Source organism: Mandrillus leucophaeus, unplaced genomic scaffold (assembly GCF_000951045.1).
Source record: "Mandrillus leucophaeus isolate KB7577 unplaced genomic scaffold, Mleu.le_1.0 Scaffold256, whole genome shotgun sequence".
In the NCBI taxonomy this organism is placed as follows: Eukaryota; Metazoa; Chordata; class Mammalia; order Primates; family Cercopithecidae; genus Mandrillus; species Mandrillus leucophaeus.
Genome location: NW_012102654.1, coordinates 612,743 through 639,195, shown reverse-complemented (window position 1 = coordinate 639,195; position 26,453 = coordinate 612,743). Strand labels below are relative to the sequence as shown.

General features: G+C 38.6%; 1 protein-coding gene across 2 annotated transcripts in view; it reads right to left on the bottom strand.

The window, feature by feature from the left end:
- The window catches only part of PPP2R2A (protein phosphatase 2, regulatory subunit B, alpha), an 81,250-nt gene extending 54,803 nt beyond the window's left edge, over positions 1-26,447 (bottom strand). Inside the window, exons 1-2 of one of the 2 annotated variants that reach the window (XM_011983841.1) lie at positions 26,315-26,447; positions 24,394-24,468 (exon numbers count right to left, since the gene is read on the bottom strand). In XM_011983841.1, coding sequence (XP_011839231.1) covers positions 24,394-24,468; positions 26,315-26,321 — 82 coding nt within the window. In that variant the 5' untranslated portion in view covers positions 26,322-26,447. Of the gene's footprint in view, positions 1-24,393; positions 24,469-24,856; positions 24,919-26,314 lie in introns of those variants that run through there. The other variant, XM_011983840.1, reaches the window with a different exon arrangement.
- Positions 26,448-26,453: the final 6 nt, after the last annotated feature.

The following is a 26,453-nucleotide window of genomic DNA, read 5'->3' as shown; positions in this document are numbered from 1 at the left end:
AAAAAAAAAAAAAAAAAAAAAAAAAAAAGAGACCTAAGAGAAAGTCCTTGTCCCTTCTGCCATGTCAAGACACAGCTGTCTCTGAACCAGAAAGCAAGTCCTCAACAGATCTGCAGGTACCTTGATCTAGGACTTCCCAGCCTCCAGAACTGTGAGAAACAAATGTCTGTTGTTTGTTTGTAAGCCACCCAGTCTGTGGTATTCTGTTAACAGCAGCCCAAAAGGTCTATGACAAATGTCTTCATTCTAAGACAAACGTATGTATTAATTAAAATTATTTCAGGAGTAAAAAAATATAAACTGATTTTTATCTAAGAAAGCTAAAGTTTTCTCTGATATATTAAGTTGTTTAAAACCTCACTGCTTTTGGCTGACTGCTTCCTGCCTGAAATTTAGGTCTAAAAACGCAGGTTAGTATCTTAGACAAAAGCTATTTTAATTTTTATCATTTTTTGCTATTAATTGAAGAAAGGAAAGGCCATTAAAAACAGTCCACAAGCTGGGCACAGTGGTTCAAGCCTGTAATCCCAGCGCAGAGGCTGAGGCAGGTTGATCACCTGAGGTCACGAGTTCAAGACCACCTTGGCCAACATGGTAAAACCCCATCTCTACTAGATATACAAAAAAAATTAGCCAGGCATGGTGGCAGCCATCTGCAATCCTAGCTACTCAGGAGGCTGAGGCAGGAGAACTGCTTTAATCCAGGAGGCGGAGGTTGCAGTGAACCGAGGTCATACCACTGTACTCCAGCCTGGACAACAACAGCCAGACTCAGTCTCAAAAAAAAAAAAAAAAGAAAAGAAAAGTACACAATATCAGAATTTAGATTTAAGAAAACAAATCTACTTTTATATAAATTCTGTGAATTCCCCTTTTCTATTGTATAGAAAGTGATTACCAAGTGTTCTAGACGTGAATGAAAAGAAACTATAAACATTTTACTGATACACTTGTTAAACATGTAGATGTAAAACATGCATTTATCTTCTAAATTGCACTAAAATGACAGTAAACTAATAAAAACAGTCTAAAATAAGAACAAAGAAAATGCAAGGGAACACCAGAAGGAAGGTAACAACAATGTGCTGAAAAACAAAAAACTCAGCAAAATAAAGTGAAACCTCTGAGCATGCAAAAGGGGTTGCCAAGTCAGGACACAGAAGCACCAGGCACCTTGGAGGGCTGCAGTGAGGCATGAAATTCAAAACAGCTATTGGGTGAAACATCTATGCAAGATGCAGAGAAGCTAGACTCTAAAATAGAGAACAAGACTACCTCCTGGAGAAACTGAACCTGACCTAGGAAAGGTATCAATTTGAGAGGAAGCTGGTGGTGAGGGGTCAAATTAAAAATAAAATTAAGTGAAAGGCTGCATATTAATCCATGAGTTGCTCGGTGATCTTACTGGCTCCCAGAATGTCAGCAGCCAGGCTTAAGATGTGACCCATCCCACCTCCCCACCTCCCCCTGAGATAAGACACTAGAAGTTCCTTCTCATCTTGAGATATTGACCTGGGGGTTCCTGGCTCATCACCCTACAGAGAAGCTGAATATCTCTGCCAGTGGACACAAAGCTTCTAATTTACTTTTAGTACCTCATTCTTAAGAACTAAGACAGACAACCAAGGATCACCAGATACCAAAGTCTACCAATATGAATAAGAAAAAAGAAACTCAAAGGAAATAGATGCTTAGATTAGAAAAGGAAAACAAACCCAAAAAACTATTAATCTTCTCAAAGACAAGATAGATACTCCATTTATAAAACCAGGGCTGCTTAAAACTACCACCATCCACACTATTTCCAAAGGGCAAAAGAGCTCTTAAAAATACAATAGTAAAAATAAATGAAAGAGTTGAGAACAAAACTGAGGAACTCCCCCAGAAAGTAAAACAAAAAGGAAATGGAAAATAGTGGGGGAGGGGTGGGCGGGGAAGAGGACCAGCACAAAAAGTTCAAGATCCAGATAAGTTCCAGAAAGAACAAATAAAACAGAGAAGGAAAAAAAAGGAAGGAAATGAATCTACAAGTTGCAAGGGTCCAATGAGTACAAGTCCAATTAATAAAAAAGACCCACACCAAAGCACATCATCCAGAAAGGAAAAATCAGTTAACAGAAGGGCATTAGTGTTCTCAAATGCAACACCGGAAGCTAACAGACAAAAGAAACACCTCCCAAATTCTAAGGGAAAATGTTAACCAGCCAAACCTCAAAGTGTGAAGTAGAATAAAGACATCTTTTCCAGGCAGGTAAGATCTCAAAAATTTTACCTCCTATGAAATCTTTCCCATAAAGCACAGGACACTGTGTACCATCCCAAAATAACAGCATAAAACAAGAAAGAAAAAGATGTGGGATCCAAGAACAAGGAGCTCCAACACAGGAGAGGCAAAAGGAATTCCCACAATGATGATGATCACGATGATGATGATGAAGGAAAATCCCAGGACAACAGCTGTGCACCAGACTTACAGACTGCCCAGACTGAAGCAAGGGGCTGGAGGGATACAGCTTAAGGCAAAAGTAAAACTGATAGAACATCTGATGTACTTCAATATATTAAGAGGGGATTACTCTCCGAAGAGGATTTGCGGATGATTTAGTGATAGATTCACAGAAAACGAAACGAAGTACTCCAGACTGAAACATGATGGAGAACTCCATGAAGAACATAATCTGATTCTTCCTGATCATGTGGAAAACTACATTAGAAGGCTTTTGAAAGGTGCAGAAAGAAAACAGTGATGGGAGATTAAAAGTCAAATGAATAAAGTAATTATTAATCCTAAAGAAAACAATGTTATAATAGAAAAAAAATCAGAATTTATTATACAGCAGCCATATGCACAATGTCCACTCCTGCGTTCATTTTCTATCTCTGTTGTAACAAACTAGTGCACATTTGGTGGCTTAAAACATCATTAATTTTTTTTTCTTACAGTTCTGGATGCCAGGAGTGAAAAATCAGTTTCACTGGGCTAAGGTGAAGTTGTCAGCTGGGATGGTTCCTTCTAGAAGCTTTAAGGGAAGAATCCATTTTCTTGCCTTTCCTCGCTTCTGGAGGCCACCTGCACTTCTTGGCTTGTGACCCTTTCCTTGCAATCACTCCTGTCTCTTGTTTCCTCCCTTTGATTTTCTTGCCTCCCTTTTATAGCATCCTTGTGCTTACAGATTTACAGCCTACCAGGATAACCTAGGATGATCTCCCTATCTCAAAATCCTTAATTTACTCACATCTGCAAGTCCTTTTGCCATATAAGGTAACAGTCACAGGTTCCAGAGATTAGGACGTGGATTTCTTTTGGGGGCCATTATCCAGTCTACTACAACTCTGAACACTGGCTTAAACAATCAACACAGTGTAACAATACTGAGAACGCTGGGAGGAGCAGTAGGAAGAGCCTAGGGGACGTTAGTTCTTAGCTACCATTTCCATCTGTGGATTGCTTTTAAAAAGAGCTGTGTGAGCACTTAGTTTAGAAATATGAAAATAGGCCGGGCATGGTGGCTCATCCCTGTAATCCCAGCACTGTGGGAGGCCAAGACGGGCAAGCCGCCTGAGGTCAGGAGTTCGAGATCAGCCTGGCCAACATAATGAGACTACATCTCTACTAAAAATATAAAAAATTAGCCAGGCATGGTGGCGCACAGCTGTAGTCCCAGCTACTTGGGAGGCTGAGGCAGGAGAATCACTTGAACCCAGGAGGTGCAGTGAGCCGAGATGGTGCCACTGCATTCCAGCCTGGGGGACAGAGCAAGACTTCGTCTCAAAAAAGAAATATGAAAAAATACCAGAAGAAATAGCTAAAGTGGATTCAAGATGAGGACAGGTGACAGAAACAGAAAATTCATTTTCCTTATAAGTATTTTGAAATACGGACTTTTAAAAAACTATATACATGAGCTACATGGATAAAATAAAAATCAACCTAAAACAACGTTAAACTTAGATAGCTGGTAAGGGAGAGAAATCCTGATCTGAGATGAACAGGTGCCTCAAGGCTAAGGAACCAAACAGAAAAATGACAAAGATAAAAATTTAAAGGCAAATTACCAGCAAAAAGCACACCTTTGCTAAGTATGGTAAGGTCTTAGCCTGAGCCAAACTTGAAATTCAAATACAAATTTAAAGTAACAACTAGAGAGGGCTAACATGTAGCAGTATGACGCAAACTGCTCTTTTAAGAGCTAGTGCAAAACTCCCAAGGAGGTGTTTTAATTCATTTACAGAACAAACGTTAACTGATGTGAGAACAGCACAATAGATCTATCTATTCTGTCAAAAATGCTGAGTAAAAAAATCAAGATACTAGGTCTCTCTTACCCTTAAAAAGAGGCTATAAGCTGCCTTGCCGCTCAAAGTGTAGTCTGGGGACCAGCAGCAGCAACACCAGCATCACTGGGAGCTTATCAGAAATGCAAAAATCACAGGCTCCCCCACAAGACCCAAATGCACCATCATCATCTGTATTTTAACCAGACGTCCAGGACATTCATATGCACATAAAGCTAGATAAGTGCTGATATCAGGCCAATACAACTCTTCTTTAACAAAACAGCATACTTCTGAAAAAGGAATTGTGGGGAATTAAGCGTGTTCACTGGTACAATAACATTTGCTTTCTATTTCTATTCAGACTTCTGTAGAATTTTCCAAGGGCTCTAAATATATTTGTCAGCCTACCTGAGACTCTGATAAAAGACTCAGATCATGATACAAACAACTGAGTAAAAGAACGAGGAGAAAGAGAAAATATTTATAACATAAAGAATATACTATTTACAACGTGGCCCTAGGTAGCAAGGGTAGCCAATAACAGGATGCTTTAGAGCCTTCAGTGTGCCTGACACCATCTCTTCAGATGTTCTCAAACTCCATTCCTCCTGCTATGAGAAACAGACACCAACAGGGAAGGGTGCTTTGGACCCTCCTGCATGTTCTAGGTGCACCCCACCCCACCCAATTATATTACTCTTGGGAGAAGATGCAGAATATATAACTATAGGGAAGAATAAAACACTGGAGGAACTTGAGAAAAAAGGGAAAATAAGACAAAAAAAAAAAAAAAAAAGAAACAAGCTTGAACTTCTGTTGCCACACATTAATTTTCGTTCATTGTTTCAGAGACAGGGTCATGCTACGCTGCCCAGACTGGAGTGCAGTGGCTGTTCACAGGCATCACTGTGCACAATAGCTTTGAACTCTTGGTTTCAAGCGCTCCTCCCACCTCAGCCTCCCAATTAACTGGGATTACATGCTCGCACCACCGTGCCCGGCTCAGCACAATTATTTTAAATTAGTCAAATTAATAGTCAAAGTACCAGACCCTAAACTAATCCCAATTCTGATGAAGCTGGGAAACTAATCTCTCCCTAGCTTTTGCCAAATGCCTAACCCAACCAAGCTGAACTGTTAGTCATTAATGTAACGTATATTTATTGGAAGTGCCTAAAATGTGCCCAAAACCTCAAAAACTAGTTGATCTCAATTTGTGGACTGGAACAGGCTTTTATTCTTCTGCTGTCAAACTGTTAATTCTGTTAATCGGGCATCAGACAGCAAAATAACTATATCAATTAAATTTTCTGAGGCTTACTATGTGCCAAAACTAAGCATTCATGTACATTTAATCCTCTAAACAAAAAGGCAAGTACTATTATTCCCATTTACAGATAAGAAAACTAAAACACAGCAATTCTCAAATGTTTGTTTCCTTACTCTCCGGTTTCCTTTGCTTGTCTAAAAAAGAAAAAGGAAAAAAATCCACTTCATTTAGGAAGTCTTTCCCATGTAATGCAGATCCAAATTATTTCTTCTTTGAGCTTCCCTCCAACGTTCCTCCACTACGATGTATGATTCCAAAGGGGAAAAGCGCTGTGATACTACAAATAAATAAATTTAAAAAAGCATCACCAAAGAAAACTAGACAAAGAACACAAAAAGGCTCCAACACAGTTATTTGCTCAAACAAATAACTGGAAAAGATTTTTCTGAATGGTGAATATTGTGCCAGGTATTGTCAAGAGGTCAGGAAATGGCCACTCCCATTCACTATTGGAGGAAGTGAAAAATCAACACCAACTTTCTATGGTGATTTGGCAATAAATACCATAAGCCATTTAAAAAAAAAAAGGAAAAAAAAAATCACACCTTTCGACCCAGCAATCCCATTTCCAGAAATGTATCCTAAAGCAGTAAGATTCTCACAGGGATGTTCATCATGATCTTTATAATAGCAAACATTATAAACAACCAAAATGTCTAAATGAAATACACTAGAGATCCAATTAAATATACAGCCATTTATCTTCGTCTCACATATGTTAACTGCAAAAAAACATAATACAAAACTGTATGTCTGATAACAATTTTGAAAATATATATTTGCAGTGGAAAAAGAACTATATGCTGGAAAGATCTATACCCAAATATTAACAGATGTGACATAAAAATGGTGAGATTATAAAGGCATACTTTTATTGTGCTTCAGAGACACTGTGTTTTTTTTTCTTTGAGATGGAGTCTTGCTCAGTCGCCCAGGCTGGAGTGCAATGGCGCAATCTCGGCTCACTGCAAGCTCCGTCTCCTGGCTTCACGCCATTCTCCGGCCTCAGTCTCCCGAGTAGCTGGGACTACAGGTGCCTGCCACAACGCCTGGCTAATTTTTTTTGTATTTTTAGTAGAGACAGGGTTTCATCATGTTAGCCAGAATGGTCTCAATCTGACCTCGTGATCCACCCTCCTCGGCCTCCCCAAATGCTGGGATTACAGGCGCGAGCCACCGCACCCGGCCGATACTGTTTCTTATAAACCGAAAGTTTGTTGTCAGGCACAGGGGCTCACGCCTGTAATCCTAGCACTTTGGGAGGCTGAGGTGGGCGGATAACCTGAGATCAGGAGTTCGAGACCAACCTGGCCAACATGATGAAGCCCCGTCTCTACTAAACATATAAAAAAATTAGCCAGGCGTGGTGGTCGGCACCTGTAATCCCAGCTACTCAGGAGGCTGAGGCAGAAGAATCACTTGAACCTCGGAGGCAGAGGTTGCAGTGAGGCGAGATCGTGCCACAGCACTACAGCCTGGGCAACACAGTGGGACTATGTCAAAAAAAAAAAAAAAAAAAAAGAAGACAGTTTGAGTCAACCTTGCTAGAAAGGAACTTTTTTTTTTTTTTTTTTTGGGGGGGGACAGAGTCTTGCCCTGTTACACAGGCTTGGAGTACAGTGGGGCGATCTCGGCTCACTGCAACCTCCCCCTCCCGGGTTCAAATGATTCTCCTGCCTCAGCCTCCTGAGTAGCTGGGACTACGGGCACGTGTCACCATGCCCAGCTAATTTTTGTACTTTTAGTAGAGGTGGGGTTTCATCATGATGGCCAGGATGGTCTAGATCTCTTGATCTCGTGATCCACCCGCCTCAGCCTCCCAAAGAGGTGGGATTACAGGCGTGAGTCACTGCGCCCGGCCGAAAGGCACCATTTTTCCAGTACGTGCTCACTTTGTGTCTCTGTGTCACACTTTGGTAATTCTTGCAAAACTTCAAAATTTCCATCTTTACTATACCTGTTATGGTCATCTGTGATCAATGATCTTTGATATTACTGTTGTAATTGTTTTGGAATGCCATGAAGCACCTCCATAAGACAGCAAATGTAATTCTTAAAAATGCTGTATGTTCTGACTGCTCCACCTACTGGCAGTTCCCCTATCCCTATCTCTCCCCCTCCTCTGGCCTCCTGGAGATACAATATTGAAATCAGGCCAATTACCCTATGGGCCTCTAAGTGTTCAAGTGAAAGGAAGATAATTTAATTGATAAAGGTGACTACCCTAAACAATGGATTTTCAAAGTAGACTAAACAGTCCTGTATTTGAAGAAGATACCACCTAGGGCTCTCATAGCTGGAAAGGAGAAGCTGATGCCTGGCTGCAAAGCTTCAAAGAACAGGCTGACTCTTCTGTCAGGGGCTAACGCAACTGGGTGACTTTAAGTTGAGGCCAATGCTCATTGACCATTCTGAATTCTAGGGCCCAAATCTACTCTGCCTGCACTCTAGAAAAAAGCCTAGTTGAGAGCACATCTGTTTACAGCACTGTTTACTAAACATTTTAAGCCCACTGTTGAGACCTACTGCTCGGAAAGACAACTCATTTCCAAATATTGCTGCTCACCCAAGGACTCTGATAGAGAGGGACAAGGAGGTGTTGTTTACATGCTTGCTAACACAATATCCATTCCGCAGCCCACGGATCAAGGTGTGATTCTGACTTACAAGACAATTATGAGCATTATTAAAGAAATACAGGCTGCACGTAGTGGCTCACTCCTGTAATCCCAGCACTTTGGGAGGCCAAGGTGAGTGGATCGTTTGAGCTCAGGAGCTCAAGCCCAGCCTGGGCAACATGTTGAAACCCCGACTCTACAAAAAAATTAAAAAATGAGCCAGTGGTGCACACCTAAAGCCCCAACTACCTGGAAGGCTGAGGCGGGAGAATCACCCAAGCCCAGGAGGTCAAGACTGCAGTGAGCCATGATCACACCACTGTACTCCAGCCTGGGCAACAGAGTGAGACACTGTCTCCAAAACAAACAAACAAACAAAAAGAAATATATTTTTGTAAGGCTATAACTGCCATAGACAGTGATTCCTTTTGTAAGGCTATAACTGCCATAGACAGTGATTCCTCTTAAATCTGGGCAAAGCCAACTGAAAACCTCCTGGAAAGAATTCAACATTCTAGATGCCATTAAGAACATCCATGATTCATGTCAGGATGTCAAAATATCAACATAAACAGGAGTTGAAAGGAGCTGATTCCAGTCCTCATGGATAACTCTGAGGGGCTCAAGACTTCCACGTAGGAAGTTAACTGCAGATGTAATGGAAACAGCAAGAGAACTAGAATTAGAAATGGAGCCTAAAGATATATTGTTCCAATTTCATGATACCATCAACAGATGACGAGTTTCTTTTTAATTAAACAAAATGGTTTCTTGAGATGGAATCTACTGCTGGTGATGACGCTGTGAACACTGTTGAAATGAAACAAACAAAATTTAGAATATTATATAAACTTAGTCGATAAAGCAGCAGTAGGGTTAAAGAATTGTCTCCAATTTTGGAAGACCTTGTACTGCAGGTAAAATGCTATTAAAGAGCATTGCATGCTACAGAGAAATATTTCGTCAACTGATGCAGCAAACTTCATTTGGCACTCATTAAGAAGTGCCACAGTCACTCCAACCTTCGGCAAACACCACCCTGATCAGTCAACAGCCACCAACATTAAGACAAGATCCTCCAGGGGCAAAATATGCACAACTTGCTGAAGGTTCAGACAACTATTAACATTTTTTAGCAATAATGTACTTTTTAATTGTCATGTACACTGTTTCAGACATAATGCTACTTACTGTACACTTAACAGACTACAGGATAGTGTAAGCATAACTTTTATGTGCTCTGGGAAACCAAAAATTTGTGACTCATCTTACTGCAATATTTGCTTTATTACAGTGATCTGGAACCAAAGCAGCAATATCTCTGAGGCACGCCTGTATTTGATTTGATTTTTTCATTTACGTATAGTACACGGGCTGTGAGAAGAACCAACAACGTTCAACACCTCACTCCCCCACTTTCCAACTACGTGACCTTGGGCAAGTTACATTATCCAAGCCTTGATTTCCTCATCTATAAAATGAAGGTAATAATTTACCCTTATAGTGAGAAGATTAAATGAGATAATACATATAAAGCACTTATACACATAGGCAGCTCAGTTTCTTGAGCACTTATTTTGTAAATTTCTCATTTATAATCAAAGTTATTTTTCCTTTAACAAATAAAAATTCTTAAAGATTAAAAAACTTTTGCATAGCAAAAATTTAACAAAGCTTTATTCTAATCAAGCTGAGCAGTATACAATCTGAGCAGTATACAAATCATGATGTTTTGGCATTTTAAGGAATATTAACAAAACTCCCAAGAAATTAGGTTGAGAATTAGACATGGTGGACAAGTGACCAAAAAGGCCTACGTGTTAACTGAACAGTTAAGAACACACATTATGTTTTTAGGATCTAGCCTATTCTATAATGTGTAGTATAGTCTTAATCAAATAAATCACCAAAATGAACCGGTCACTTTACATACTGCCAGGAACAATCAGATTCAAGTGGAGAAAGAAGACAGACTTGAAGTCTACAACCCAAAGACTCCAAACTGTTATTTTTAAAGTTATCTATGAACTGTTATCCATGAACCCAAACTGTTATTTTTAAAGACTTGGATATCTTAGACATTACAGATTTTACTTAGCTTTGTTTAGAGTCCACTAATTGCACATCTAGATGTAAATTTCAAATGTGTACAACCTTCTCAGTAACACTCCACATAGAAATCTGTATGGTTTTAATCTACTGGTTAAAAGAAAATGCTAATTTCTCAGGCAACTCATCAGATCCTCTTTAAGGTGGGGCCTATAGACCTTGCCTAATATGGATTCCTAGAATACATTTTCCTACTTTCAAGTCCAAAATGATAAAGACGGCTGTTAAAAACATATGCAAATACAAAATAAAACGCTTCTGGATGATATATAAGAAACCTGTGATGGCATCTCTGGTGAGAGGACAAAGAAACTGGAACAAAGAAGAGGGAAGCATACATTTGCTGTATTCCTCTTGATTTACCATTCTATATATGTATTAATTTTTTTTTTCTGTCACCCAGGCTGGCGTGTAGTGGCACGATCATGGCTTACTGTAACCTCGAACTCCTGGGTTCAAGCAATCCTTCTGCCTTGGCCTCCTGAGTAGATGGGACTATAGGCGTGCATCATCATGTCCATCCTTTATTAGATTTCTTTAACCTAGTTATTAAAACAAAAACCTTTACCTATATTTGGTTTGTAAAACAGATGTACAAACTAGATTTGATTAATACAGTGGGGAAAGTTAGATGTAAATGTAGTCTGTGTGTGACTTAGAAGTATAGTGCTGCAAAATGAATGTTTTTCTTTTGTAAATGCAGTTTATTGGCTGTAGAAAACCTTTTTTTTTTTTTTAAGACAGAGTCTAGCTCTGTCACCCAGGCTGGCTGGAGTACAGTGGTGCGATCTTGGCTCACTGCAACCTTCGCCTCCTGGGTTCAAGCAATTCTTGTGCCTCAACCTTCTGAGCAGCTGGGATTACAGGCAAGCGCCACAAAGCCCAGCTAATTTTTGTGTTTTTAGTAGAGATGGCGTTTCACCATGCTGGCCAGGCTAGTCTCGAACACCTGACCTCAAGCGATCCACCCACCTTGACCTCCCAAAGTGCTGGGATTACAGATGTGAATCACCATGCCCAGGCTAGAAACTCTTTTTTTTTTTTTTTTTCTGAGACAGTCTTGCTCTGTTGCCCAGGCTGGAGGGCAGTAACATGATCTCGGCTCACTGCAACCTCCACCTCCTGGGTTCAAGAAATTCTCCTGTCTCAGACTCCTGAGTGGCTGGGATTACAGGCGCGTGCCACCATGCCCAGTTAATTTTTGTATTTTTTCTAGAGACAGCATTTCTCCATGTTGGCCAGGCTGGTTTCGAACTCCTGACCTCAGGTGATCCACCTACTTTGGCCTCCCAAAGTGCTCGGATTACAGGCGTGAGCCACCGTGCCCAGCCTAGAAATTCATTTTTAAGAAAAGAGTAAATCCTACCACTTTTCTCCCATTTAATTTTTGTTTTACTAGTATTTTTTCCAAAGTCAGTGCACGATTCAGTGGCTTTTAAATATATTCATCACTACTATTTAATTCCAGAACATTTCCATCACCCCTTAGAGAAACTCTGCACCCAATGGCAATCACTGCCCTTATTCTCAACTCCCTTTCCCTCACACCACTCCTGGCAAACACTAATCTACTTTCTGTCTCTACAGGTTTGCCTATTCTGGACATTTCATGTAAATGGAATCATAAACTCTATGGTCTTTTGTAACTGGCTCCTTTACTTAGAATGTTTTTAAAATCTATCCATGTTGAAACATATCATCAGCACTTCATTCCTTTTAGTGTCTGAGTAACATACCATTGTATGGATACACCACCTTTATCCATTCATCAGTTGATGGAGACTCGGCACTGTTTCCACTTTTTGGCTATCATGAGTGAGGAAGGGTCCTAAGCAACATTCATATACCAGGTTTTGGGTGGATATGTTTTCAATTCTCTTAGATACACACCTGGGAGTAGAACTGCTGGGTCGCAAAGTAATTCAGTGTTTAAGGTACTAATAGAACAGTAAAAATCACAGTATGGTAGCTTGCAGGCTACCATAAACATTCACCTAAAGAAGTCTCTAAAAATATTAATTAGAAAACTCCAACTCATGTCTATTCGAAAGCAGTAAAAGACAAATTTATGGTCTTAGACCTGCAATATGGGACTTTTAAAAATTTAACTCCAAGAAACAAGTAAAGATTTGTACTACATCCCCATCTCAATATCAAGCAGCATAAAATCAACTTAGAAAAGGGAGAGTAATTTACTACTCAGACTCTAGTATTATCCGTAAAATTTTTACATGGGATTAGAGGTTTTCACAGTACCATAAATAGGAGTAATACCAAAAGCCAAGTGCTATAGGAAATGTTTATTTCAATAAAATGGACCTCCAGTGTACCTAGAAGGAACAATACCTTCTATCTCCTTCACATTCTCCACAGCACTGGGAACTCAACAGATACCTGTTGACTTGCGGCTGAACAAAGTCTCACCTTAGCTCTATTCCCCCCCCATAAAAATCAGAGATGCAGACTCAATCAAACAGGAGTTTTAAAAATAAAACTACACTAATGTCTAAATCCTTTAAACTGACACTTTCAATGTTCTACCTAGACTACTCAAATTAATTACAGAAAGTACCTACTTTGTTCCTTCCCACAGAACCCAATATATATAAAAAGACTAGGAGCTCGCTTTAAGCAAGAGCTAAAGCTTGAAAGCAACCAACATGTCCATCAAAGGATGAATGAATAAACAAAAGGGATATATACACACAATGGTCTATTATTCAGCCTTAAAAAGGAAGGAAATCCTGTCACATACTACAACAGGGATGAACCCTGAAGACATTATGAAATAAGCCAGTCACAAAAAGACTGTATAATTCCACTTGGAGGAGGAATCTAAAGTAGTCAAATTTGCAGAAACAGAAAGTAGAATGATAGCTGCCAAGAGCTGAGGGGAGGGGAAGAAGGGAGTTGTTTAATGGGTATAGAGTTTCAGTTTTGCAAGATGAAAAAGTTCTGAGAATCTGTTTCACAGTATGAATAGAGTTAACACTACTGAATGGTGTATTTGAAAACAGTTAAAATGGTAAATTTTATTATGTTATGTGTTTTCTATAATATGCATAAAAACATTAGGTAGCTAAAAATTTTCACTAAAAATTGGTTCTGTTGCTAGAAAAAAAAATAATGCTCACTTTATGTCAAGGAGAAAAAAGACAGAACAAGCAATGCCTTTGCTACTACCAATTCCTTTAACAACCATTTTTGCATGTTGCATGCCTTGATAAGAAATTTGTTCAGAACTATTTATTGCCTACAATAGCCTGTTTCTCTTGAATTAGAGTCTTCCCACTCTATTAGCCAAAAGGAAAGATTCCTCTTATGTTACCTTAGAAAGTCATCTACCCTTAAGAATCTTACCTTGCGGTAAGCAGGAAAAAACAGACACACAGGGTAACACCAAAAAAAGGTACTATTTCTACTTTCATGCAGAGCAGACCTACGACGAGCCTGCAATGGCAGGTTATGAAAAGTAACACTGTTTCAGATCTAACCATGTTCTTCTGCAGCTTTAGAAAATTTTTAAAATTTTGCCCCCAATCCTTTTTACCTACTCTGATTTCTCTCTTAGCACAAGCTACTGAAGAACTTAAATTTCCTTCTGATTAAAGTATAAAATAAGCAACTGGTTCAAAATCCAATATATCCCTCTAATGTTTTTACCAATGAGAGACAGTTTTTAATAAAGGGTGGGAAAAAAAAAAGATGGGAATGCACTAAATCTGTCAAGTCCAGTATTTTAGAGAAGATTAATCCCTCCCATATTATCTCAGGAAAAAGTAATAAGAGGATTGATAAGAAAAAATACCCTCCTGAATAGTCTAAACACCATTATTACCATACAAATATCCTTGATTCTTCCAAATTTAGAGTCCAATAAATAAGTTTCAGTAAGTGTGTAAACATAGGCATAACTATAAGATTAGAGCAGAAGTTCTTAAACCAGATCACTGGTCCACAGACCCTGTGAACTGGATAAAAAGAGATCATTCAAAGATTCCAGAAGAGAAAACTCCATCTGGTATTTGAACATACAGAGAGGATTTAACCAATAGAAACTAAAAGCTGCAAGTGTGTAACTCCCGGCAATGTGCTATATAGAAGTATTCAACGACTTGCCAAGGATTCCACATTTGCCAAGAGCAAAGATCTAGATGATATTGTAATCAACTACTGCCAACATTAACTAAAAACATTCACATTAATTTTTAAAAATTTGCTGAGTTTTTAAAAATTACATTCTGTGTTTAAAACTGGACAGAAAACTGTTAAAGTCTACAAGCTCTGGCATTCAAGCATAGAAAACAGCCACAAAAATACTGAAAATATTAGGCAATAGTTGATATTACATCTTTAGAATGGGAAATTTAACTATTTAAAATGGAATTATGTTGTTCACTTTAGGATTTTCAGAAAAACATTGTTCCCCCTCTCCCTTCCCTTTAATGTTAAGTTGGGAGACAGTTACCAAGCCCATTTTATGCCTTCTTTCCTAGAACAGACCACACATCACCAAACTGCTACATGTTGGGCTCAAAATAAACACAATGTCAAGGTCACCAACTCACTTCTAATGACGAGGCAGGCAACCCAGGATGGCACTAAATTAGGCTGTGAGAATTTCAGTGTTCCTGATAGTTGAACCTGAGCAGCCACTGTGGGGGAAACCGTAAATAATTATTTTATTCTGGCAAATCTGTTACTGGTATTTAATCTCCGTAAGGGAGAGTAAGTTTAAAAATAGATACTTTAACGTCCTGAAGGTATTCTTCCTTCACCAAGATCACCAGCTGAAAGAGCTTAAGGCAGATCTAATTTGGTATCTAAAAGAACAGGGAGGGAGGGGACTGAAATAATTTCAAGTCACAGAAACTACTTTCATACGCAATTTTTTAAGACATTCATGCACAAAAGCAGTACACTGTTCTGATCACTTATCTTGTGGTTCATGAGACTTGTAAAGCATTATTACTAAAATGAAATCTATGAACAGACTAAACCAACAACTGTCAAATTTTCTGAATGATAGATCCCCTTAACTCTTACAATCTTAGAACAACAAAGAGCTTTTAAACTTTAAAATATTTCTTCATTGTAAAATAGCAATAAACCTCACACATTAACAAAAATTTTATGAAAAATGACTATACCCCCCCTCCCCACCAACAAAATTAATGACACTGCTTTACACTGCTGCAAATCTCTTTAATATCTGGCCTAACAGAATGAAGATTCTCTTAACTGTTTCTGTATTCAATATACTGTTACCACAATATGCTTTGTCGATTAAATATGTGAAGAAAATCCAGCCTCACTCAGACAACGTAGTTAGAAAGGGAGGAATATTTTAATAGGTTTTTCAGGTAGTTATGGATATACCTTTGATACGACACCAAAACTCCTCAGTGGTAGATTCTTAAAGGTTTGTGGAATGTGAAAACATATCGGTAGTCTGTCACATTAAAATTCAATGCTCTAGCATGCACTTTTACTGATATATGACTGTTTAACATCATATGCATTGGTCACTCGTAAAAGACTGATTCACTGAGTTCCACAGATCTTCCAAATGTTGACATATTTATCAAAAAATCACATTCATTAATATGACTACTGATTTTATTTGAAAAAATCTTTTAAGTACTGGGAGGCTGTCAAGCTCACAATTACAGATACGCGTTTTCCAAAATTCTAATTTTTGCTTGAAAGCTCAAATTTCATCATGGGCAACAAACACTGTCTACTGAAGCAACAGTTTCACCGTTCTTTTGAGAAAACGTCCACCAAATATCCAAGTCCGAATAACCATAGTTTACCAGTTATTTCAAATAAAAATGATGTTCCATGAAAACAGCAGTTGAAACTCAAACAGCTGCACCAATGCTGTTCCTCCAGACAACCACTGTACTTTGCCCCCTTGCAGAGTGCTCTAGGTATACCTCCCATTCTGTCATGCAGAACGTTGAACAGATATGTGTTCAAGTAGAATTTAATAAAATTAAGTTTTTACTGCTTCAAGGACATTCTTAAAACTGATAGTTTTTTAAACTGCTAGTACATGGTGATGATGATTACCTCTACAAGTACCCTTTTGTGCCACTGTCTTGATCTCATGCTAAGATGGCTTCTGTACCACTGCTGCAAAGTGTACTGAAAAAGGCAAGTATCATCTGAGTACTACTGTGAAAATAGTTTTGACTTCACAGACAGTTTGAATGAGTTCAGGGGTTGCCAGACCACACTTAGAGAACCACTGGACTACATGATACCAATTTTGATGGCAGCTATGGACTCTGACCAGAGAAATGCACATATGTACAATTATACAATTTCACACACATCAGAGGGTTAACAAAGCCCTTATAACCGATCTATAGACAGCACATCTCAGCTAACAAATGCCATTAGCAGACCAGCCTGGGCAACATGTTGAGATCTGTCTCTATCAAAAAAATTTTTAAACACTAGCCAGGCGTGGTGGCCTGTGCCTGTAGTCCCAGCTACTCAGGAGGCTGGGGCAGGAGGATCACTTGATCCTGGGAGGTTGAGGCTGCAGTGAGCCGTGATCATGCCATTGCACTCCAGCCAGGGTGACACAGCAAGACCCTGTCTCAAAAGAATGCCATTAGCAGAAAATTCAATAAATCTCCAAATTATATTTGATTACTTCAAAATAAAAATTATCTACTAGGCATTACAAATAAACCTTGTTATAAACAAGAGCTGCAGTTCAACAACATCAAACACTTTCACCTGAACTAAAAGGAGATCAAGTTTTGAAATAAAATTATATTAGGAAAAGTGAAAGGTCTGAGGTAAGAATCCCAGCTTCATCACCTGCTCAAGATTATACTGTTAATTAACTTTCCCACCAGTCTACTTATTTCACAAGGTTTTTGTGAAGAACAGTAAATTAATAGATGTAAAGCACCTAAAACAATGCCTGGTACATAGTTAAGCACTCAAAAAATTTAGGTTACTCAAGATGGCCATGCCATGCCTTCCTTACAATGACTATACAGCAGTTTATTTATAGAAAATCTAATTTGCACCCAGGCTTTTTCTTTTCTGACATGCAGTCTTGCTCTGTTGCCCAAGCTAGAGTGCAAGTGGCACGATCTCGGCTCACTGCAACCTCCACCTCCCAGATTCAAGCCATTCTTCTGCCTCAGCCTGAGTAGCTGGGACTACAGGCACACGACACCACACCTGGCTAATTTTTGTATTTTTAGGTTTCACTATATTGGCCAGGCTGGTGTCAAACTCCTGACCTTATGATTCACCTGCCTCCATCTCCCAAAATGCTGGGATTACAGGCGTGAGCCACCACGGCCGGCCAGCTTTTACTTTTCTTTCCGTCTGCTGAGGAAGCATCTTATGGATACTTGATTACTTAATTATAATTTCCATCATCACCTTAAAGGGCAACAAGATTATAGTTGAGGATATTAGCTAAAATTTTTTAGCTATTTCCAGTCCTTCAGTTTTCCTATTTAACAGCATTAAGAAACTTACCTTTCTTCCTACAACTCAACTTTAAGATAAACTAGGCAAACATTTATATGTAAATATGTAACATATTGTAACCTCATTGATTTTATGAATTTTTGCTTCAACCTCTCATCATTCTGCTTATTCTACAATTTTCAATAACTTGACTTTAATATGTCATTCACTATTACAGAGTACTAAGAAACATCCAAGACTAATTTTTGGTTTATTTTAATAACAAGACAAAATTTCAGCAGTATGTTTTCAATGGCCTTTATCTCTCATAATCTTTTGTCAAATGAATGTGAAAAAACTTAGTATTTTAAAATAAAGCAAGAAAACTATTTTATGCTAAACAGATACTATCATTCATGGTATTTAATGGGTAAATTGACACTACTACTTTAAGTGACTGTACTGAGTGAGGTCTACTAGACTTCAGTCAGTAGTAATGCTAGTGTTAAGAAAAAGAAGTGTCACATGTCATACAAGGTAAGGATATTAACTAAGACCTTCACCATAGGTCATTAGGTTTCGGAATACAGCTAATGTGCCACTATTTTTAAATCCACAAAGCAACAGGGTTCTACTATTTTTTTCTACTAACTTACCTTACTGCCTAAATCTAACATGCATACTACTCTAAGAAACACAGAAGACGGCCTGGGCAACATAGCAAGACTTTGTCTTTAACAAAAAAAAGATGCAGAAGAGACATGATTTTAAATTCTGTTCATATTATAGCATTAAACATATGGTATGGACTAAAACCATTAAATTGTGTGTGATATCACAATATGGACTGTTTCTCAAATTTTTACTTATGTCCTTATTTGGGCATATTTTAGCCTCTACCATTTAAAAAAAAATTTTCAAGACCCAGTCCACAAGGCTAAATCCTACCAACAGTAAACAGAAAGCAAACAGTTGAAAACACACAATGCACTTGGATCCAAGTTTCATAAAATCAGACTTTATAAGATAATATCCTAAAATAATTTCCTATGAAAGTTTAAGACTATCAAATATGGAGATGAGGTTCATTATTAAATATTTAACAACATCTGATATTTTAAGATTACTAAACAATTAAAATGTATATTAAAATAATTAAAACAACTATCTTGAATGGTTAAGTTGTTCCTTTTTTTTTTTTTGAAACAGAGTCTTACTCTATTGTCCAGGCTGGAGTCTAGTGGCACAATCACAGCCTAACTATAGCGCACCTCTCAGGCTCAAGCCTCAGTCTCCTGAGTAGCTGGGACTACAGTTGCACGCCGCCATACCCTGCTAATATTTTATTTTTTGTAGATACAAGGTCTCACTACGTTGTCCAGACTGGTCTCAAACTCCTGGATTCAAGAGATCCTCTTGCCTGGCCTCCCAAAGTGCTGGGACTCCAGGCGTGATCCACTGCACCTGGCCTGTTCCATTATTTTGACCAAATATTACACACTTCAGATTATCCACATGTATCTGAATCTTTAACAATTTATTTCCACAAGCAAAATTTAAACACATTATCAAAATTAGAAAAAATTTCTTACTGCTTGACTTTAAAAAATGAACTTGCTTTCTATTTTGTTAAATCCAGATTTTAAAAACAAATATTACATTATTAAATAACAAAAGGATGGGAAAGGGTCAAGTGATGGAAGCATAAATGGGGCAGCACTGGCCGTTGACAATGACGGGTGACAGGAGTTCATTATACTATTCCACATACTTTCCAGATTAAGTTTTTTAAAAAAGCAAATAGTAGCCAACTTAACAAACAAGCAATTACTGTATTACCTTCAGGATGAAATAAACATTGTAGAGCACTACTGGTTCAGTAGAGAAGTGTGCACGGTCATAACAACTTAAGCACTGACGTCCAATTTAATCATAGTGTGTGATGTAACATTGGGGCACAATAGGGACAGAAATGGGGGTGATAATGTGAACAGCTTAGTTATCACCTACTAGATGAGCAAGTCAGCTGAAAATGCTAAAATTGACAAGATACAGAAATATCATTTTATACCCAAAAAGGAAATGATGCACCAAGGAATCCAGCAGATGAGCTGAACAACTGCTCTTAGGAGATGGACTAGGGATTAGGGAGTGGGGAGGTAGGGGACTGCCATTTTCCATCCTAAACTCTTTAGTACTGTATTAGATTTCTAAAATCCTCTTATTGTAAAATTTAACAGATAAAGAAAAACAAAAATTGAAACAAAAATGCCCAGGTTAGTCTTTACAAACATCTGTACAACCGCCATTCCAGTCAAGATGGCACCCAAGGGCCTCCCCTACCCTTCCCAATCACAACTCCCTTCCAACAGCTTAAAGGCAGCCACTATACTGACTTTCATAGTACTTTTTACAGTACTTTTTTTCCTTTTACTTCACAGCTTTTCTTCATAGTTTTACCAGCTTCATATGTGTCTCTAAATCTATAGGTTAGTTTTGAATGTATTTGGTAATTTATTATTAGTGGAATCAAAGAGTATGTATAAAACACACATACATGCTATTTCCTTCACTTTGAGAAATTTTTAATAGGCTTTAAAGACAAATCCCCAATTTACTCATACTCCAAAGACTCTTCCTTCAAAGTAACAATAATATGAAGGTTCAAGTAATAGTATCCAAATCCTCATAAGGCTCTTTTGTGCTGGGTACTGTTCTGTTTTATGTGTATAAATTCACTTAATCATCAAAACAACACTGTAAAAAAGACAGGTTTCATTGTTATCCTCATTTTACAGAGGGCAGCTAGGCACAGAGAGGACCACACAACTGATAAATGGCTGAGCAAGATTCAAACCATGTAGCCTAGCACCTGAGTCTGTGCTCTTACCTACTGTCTCATGACAGAAAGTTTTCAATAAAAGAAAAATTAAAAATATAAAATAGATTACTAGCAATAATTTATTTTTTAAGGCCTCTAGAGAGTCCAGCATCTCAAATAATATCAGTAGTATTAATTACCAGTAGTAATAATTCTGTGGCTGGTGGTTCACACCTGTAATCTCAGCACTTTGGGAGGCCGAGGCAGGTGGATCACTTGAGGTCAGGAGTTCAAAACAAGCCTGGCCAACATGGCAAAATTATCTCTAATAAAAATACAAAAATGAGCCGGACATGGTGGCATGCGCCTGTAGTCCCAGCTTCTCAAGAGGCTGAGGCAGGAGAATCACTTGAACCCCGGAGGCGGAGGATGCAGTGAGTCGAGATTGCGCCACTGCTATCCAGCCTAACAGAGTGAGACTCTGTCTCACTAAAAAAAAAAAAAAAAAAAGAACTTGGGCTGTTTTTAGATGCTTTTGGAAATTAACAAGATTACAGTACAAGGAAGAGCAGAAATCACCTAATCTGTTCTTATTATTCCATTACTAAACACACAGAAACCCAGGGGAGTACTTATCCCCAGTGACACACACTAGTTTGTGTTGGAGCTAGGGTAAAAACCCTAGGTCTCCTGATTTCTTTGTATTATACGGTTGTATATCATCAATCTGGTTATAAAAAGCCTACCAATGATTCTGCAGACAGCATTTTAAATTTTTATTTTAAAAAGCCTACCAAATAACTAAATCCATGACTGCTAGAAGTACATCTCAATCATCCCCTTACCACTTCTCATCCCCTTTCAAAACCTAAGAACAGTAATATTTATGTTCCTTCATTCAAACAAATATTCAACTACTGTGTGCCAGGCATTGTTCTAGACAGAGCAGTTTCATGCCTGCATAAGGTACGAAGATAAATCAGTCCTGCACTAAACTTTGTAGTACGTAACAGTAGAGATGTGGGGTACTATATGATATCTATGTAATAAAGTGCCATAAAGAAAGATTTTAAAAACAGGTATTTCCAAAAGACAGAATTAGCAAAAAGGTTAAAGGCATGATTTGAGGGATGAACAGGATCCTGGTAAGAGAACTGTGGGAGGACTGTCAGGCATTCCAAGGTAGAAGCAGCAAAAACAAAGACCCTAAAGTAAGACAGCATAGAACGCCTTTGAAGAACAGTATCTGTTTAGCTGGGTCATCAGCCATAGCAGCAAATAAACTGAGAGAAGGAGAGGCCATATTGGACAAAGGTCACACATTCTAGACTGAGATGTTTGAACTTAATTCCTAATCCAGTGGATACAGTGATCCACCGTGGACTTATGAGGAAAACGACAAAACTAGGACTGCATTTAAGATTAACTCTCAAGCAAAACATAGGATGAAGAAGCAGGGAATAATTTAGGAACTTACTGCAACTCGGATGAGGGAGAGTGGAAACCTGAACAGAGGTGAAAGCAGGTATGCAAAGAATATTAAGGCATATTAAGAGTAAAAATGGTATGCCCTGGCAGCTGACCGCATGTAGACGGGAGAAAGGTAGGCAATATGGAGACAATCAAGATGTATCATTAACAGAAAACAGGCAAGTAAAAGTTGAGCTACATGTAACCTGTTTAAGAAATCAGTCTAAACGTAGGGGGGTAGGGAATGTGTTAATAATCTTATTTTACTTCAGAAAAGCAAATCTTCCCTTAGTAAAACAAACAAGACTATAATATTCAAACTCTAGCATGCAGAAATACCCAAATTAAAGTGGTGTCACTTGAAAATTGGATTTTTATACTTAATACATTTGTATAATGATACCTATTAGAACAAGTCGTATTTTTACTAAGATATATGTTATTTTACTAAAATTATATACCAAGTATCAGCGTTTTAGGATGCTAAGAATATGCTTACGTTAAAATATTTAACCTCTAAAGAAAATTATTTAATGAATCAGTAGAAAAATGCACCTACTCAGTATCAGCAAAGGGGAACTATAACTCATTTATCTCCTAACTTCACCTCAGTATGTTCTTGAAAACTGACTTTTTTTTCTGCTCAGCATCTTTTGTTATAGAACTTGCTTTCTTTGCTTAAAGTCACAGAACATTAAGGGAGGACTTAATGTATATCACAAGCTATTTGGTTCAGTTAGGTAAATGATCTTCAGTTTGAAATATCAATTTCTTCTCATTAAATAAAGCCATGCGGTCTTTCTGCCTAATGTTTAACAAGCAAACTATGAGCTCCTTGTGGGCAGAGTTTATGTTCTAGACACCAAGCACCCTCAGTGCTCAGCATTTAGGGGAACTTTCCTAAGGGAATAAATGGAATTCAACCAAAGAATATTTTCCAAGTATACAGCACTTTCATAATTTGCTGAGTGTTACACAACTGCACAGAACTAATGATCCAATACTGGAGTGTCTACTATTCAACAGGTAATATAGTTACAACATGAGTAATACACAACTCCTCCCTTGAAGTTAGGACTTATTTCTCTAAACAAGTCAAACACTACTGACTTCATCAGAAAACCTTGATTTACACTATTTGCATGACTATCAGTCAGTCTCTTTTGTCTCTGGTTTCTCATCTAAGAAATAGATACGGATTCAAAAGAAAAGGAACGTGAGCGAGCTCTGTAAAATATGACAAGTATAACCTGTGCCAGTTGGCTTCCCATAGGATTCACCACACTCTAAAACAGACACTTCATTAAGAATGACACTGACACAAGCAAATAAAAGCATTCGGCTACCACCCACCACCTGAAAAAAAACCTCCAAAAGAGTACCCTACAGACAGGTCAGAAATATGAGGACAACACAATCTAGGGAAAAAAGGTTTATGAATTTTCACCAAATTTTTAAAATTCAAAAGTACATGTTTAAATTTATGAGTTTTGTTTGGAAAATTCCTACTGTAATTCAAGACACACAATACCATTAAAAAACGTCAACATTTCTGAGGAATGAAACAATGCAACAACTTTGTGGGAAATGCCTCTGCTGCCTAAGACCATCTCAAATGAATGCAAAACCTTGAAGTTCCAAAACTTAAACTTCTGAAACACATTAGTAAACAAATTTGGGGAGAAAATTAGACGTAAGTACTTCAACTGATCAAACACAGTTTCTACCTGCACAAGAATATGCGCTTCCTAGAAGACAAGCGATATATGCATAGCATTGTTACTGTCTTATCCACCTAAATACCAGAAAGACAACAAAATGAATAACCTGAGCTATCATTTCTTCACAGAATATGCCAATCAGCATCACACTCCCAAAGTGGACAAATTCAAAAGTAGTTAAAAATCTTCCCATAAAAATCAAAGACGCTGTTAAGAATGTTTCTGGCACCTATTTCAATTTACTTATCTAAAACAATGTACAAACATAAAAATGCATCGCCATTTATTTGTATGTGGAATTTACATAACAAAGAAACCCTTAAATGCAGCTCACAGCTTTCACGTGAGGATTTTGTATGTCTCATCACCTTTCATATAAATTCAGAGGAAAAAATAATAAAAACAAGGCATAAATAACAAATGAAATTTAAGGCTGTTTCTCAGAAAGGTAACTTTTAAAACTGTTCTTACATTTCTTGGACAATAAACACAAAATCATCTTGAATTTATAGCAGTTTCGGCTTCAAGGAAATCCCTCAGTAGGAAACATTTCTGAAAAAATTATATATCCAAAATTTGCATTATTAAACGCTTTCTTACCTTCTGCTACATCATCATCTACTGCTCCTTTCACCTGAGAAAAACACCACTGAATATCATTCCCTCCTCCAGCTCCTGGAAAAAGAAAACATACCAATTAAAACCGAGTTCTGCTTATGTTGACTCTCGTAAACACAGAGATGGTATCCATGGTTGGCATGATACTAACAGCCTAGTTCTGCCCACACATACAACTACCACGAAGAGCACCAGTTTGGAAAAAGATGAGACCCCAATAGTTGGTACTGTATTAAAAAGAAAAAAACAAACATTCCAGGTATGAAATTATTTAAAGGCACATGATCTACGGTCATTATACATCTGTTCACAAACCTCCTCTCAAATACAGTAAAAGCCTTACATTCAGGCAAGACCTACCAGAAAAAAAGTAAATACCAAGAGTTAAAGAGTTTTCTTTTTAAGTGTACAAAAAGCCTGCAGAAGAATTAATAAGGTTAACTACCATGAAACATAGAACGAAGAGAAAACTTCGGGAACATTACTGCCTGGGGAAGAAGTAATGATTCATATGAACCCTATCACCAAAGTGCACACACAGCAAACACTACACCCATTTCTTTGCATTCATTACCAGCAAATCACTGGCTCCAGACAGAGAGGAAAAGAAACCGAAATGAATGCTGCTAAAGAGACTGTCAAAGGAAGCTTGTTCTGCCTCCCTTCACCTCATCCCTCGACTCCAAAGGACCTGGCAAAGAATTCATTTCGCTAACATGTCATCTCGTGCAAAACAATTTTAATCTCATTTCATTATTCAACAAGGCCAACAAGCAACTTGTTTATAGCAAACCTTAAGTCAATCCGACACGTTAACTTTTTCAAAAGGTTTAATCATCTAAATAATGAATATAATAGCACGGAAAACTGGTCTCATCGCGGAATGTTTCTATTTCACGTGCAAGTACTGAGGTCGAAATGGTGAAAATGTCCTGGGGCTCTACGGAGAAAGAAACTGAATCTAAATCCGGAGTTGGTTCTACTACATGAAGGAAAAGATTTAGCAACACCAACATGTACAAAAAGAATTCTCAAAGCAATTACATTACTTCTCTCTCCCCCATCACCCCTATTCTTTGCTAAATTTATTCCTAAACTGATTTTCTCTCTACATCCTTTCCCCTCCCTTTCAAAGCTTCTACCTAAATCTCTCTTCTCCTTGCTATTTATATCTCTGAACTCCGCAACTATTTTAACTAACTCTACCAAACCCTTTTGGGAAAAGGATATCTGCAAAAAAGCTAACATACTAAACGGAAAGTTTAAATTATTTTCATGCAACTTGCTGTACATGAAAGGCCTTGCACTCTTCGGCGGTAAGAGGGAAGAAATGGAAACGAAATGGTTCGAAACAAAAAATTTAGGCTTCCAGTCTCAAAAATACTGGCATCCACAGTGGGGGAAAAAATACACATATGCCCCCATTGTATTTAACTTGTAAAGCGCTCTTCTCGGTGCAAAATAAATGTGTATATACACCCAAGAAGACTTGCAGCAGGGGGAAAAATACAAATTAAATGAAGACCTGCAGGAAAAAAAAAATAAAGGCAAGGGGCGAGGTGGGGAGGTGGGAGAGGATCCACCAGGCTCCCGAGCGGGAGGGACAAATCTGCACGCGCCCCCACCCCGCCCCACCCACGCCTCACCCCAAGCTCGCCGGCACACCCCCCCCCCCCCCCCGCCACGGCGCCAGCCCCGTTCTCCAAGCCCAGTGACTCTCACTGTGACCACTTGCCTCCCGGGAGCCCTCCCCGCCCCCACCCCACCCCTCTGGACCCTACTCCCTCAAACCCGAGGGGCGTCCTGTGGCTCCGCGCGAGGCGCGGGCGGTCGCTAGGGGGTGATGGAGGGAGAAAGAAGGAAGCGGTGCCTTGTCAGGGGGCGAGGGGGATTTCTCCTTTACCTGCCATGTTGCGCTGCAAATGGTGACCCTGCTGGGTTCCTCGGGGTCTCCGCTTCCTGAACTCACCCCCCTCACCTGGGGATGGGGGGGTAGAGAGGGCGGATGGCGGCGGATGGCACCTGCGGGGGGAGGGGATGGG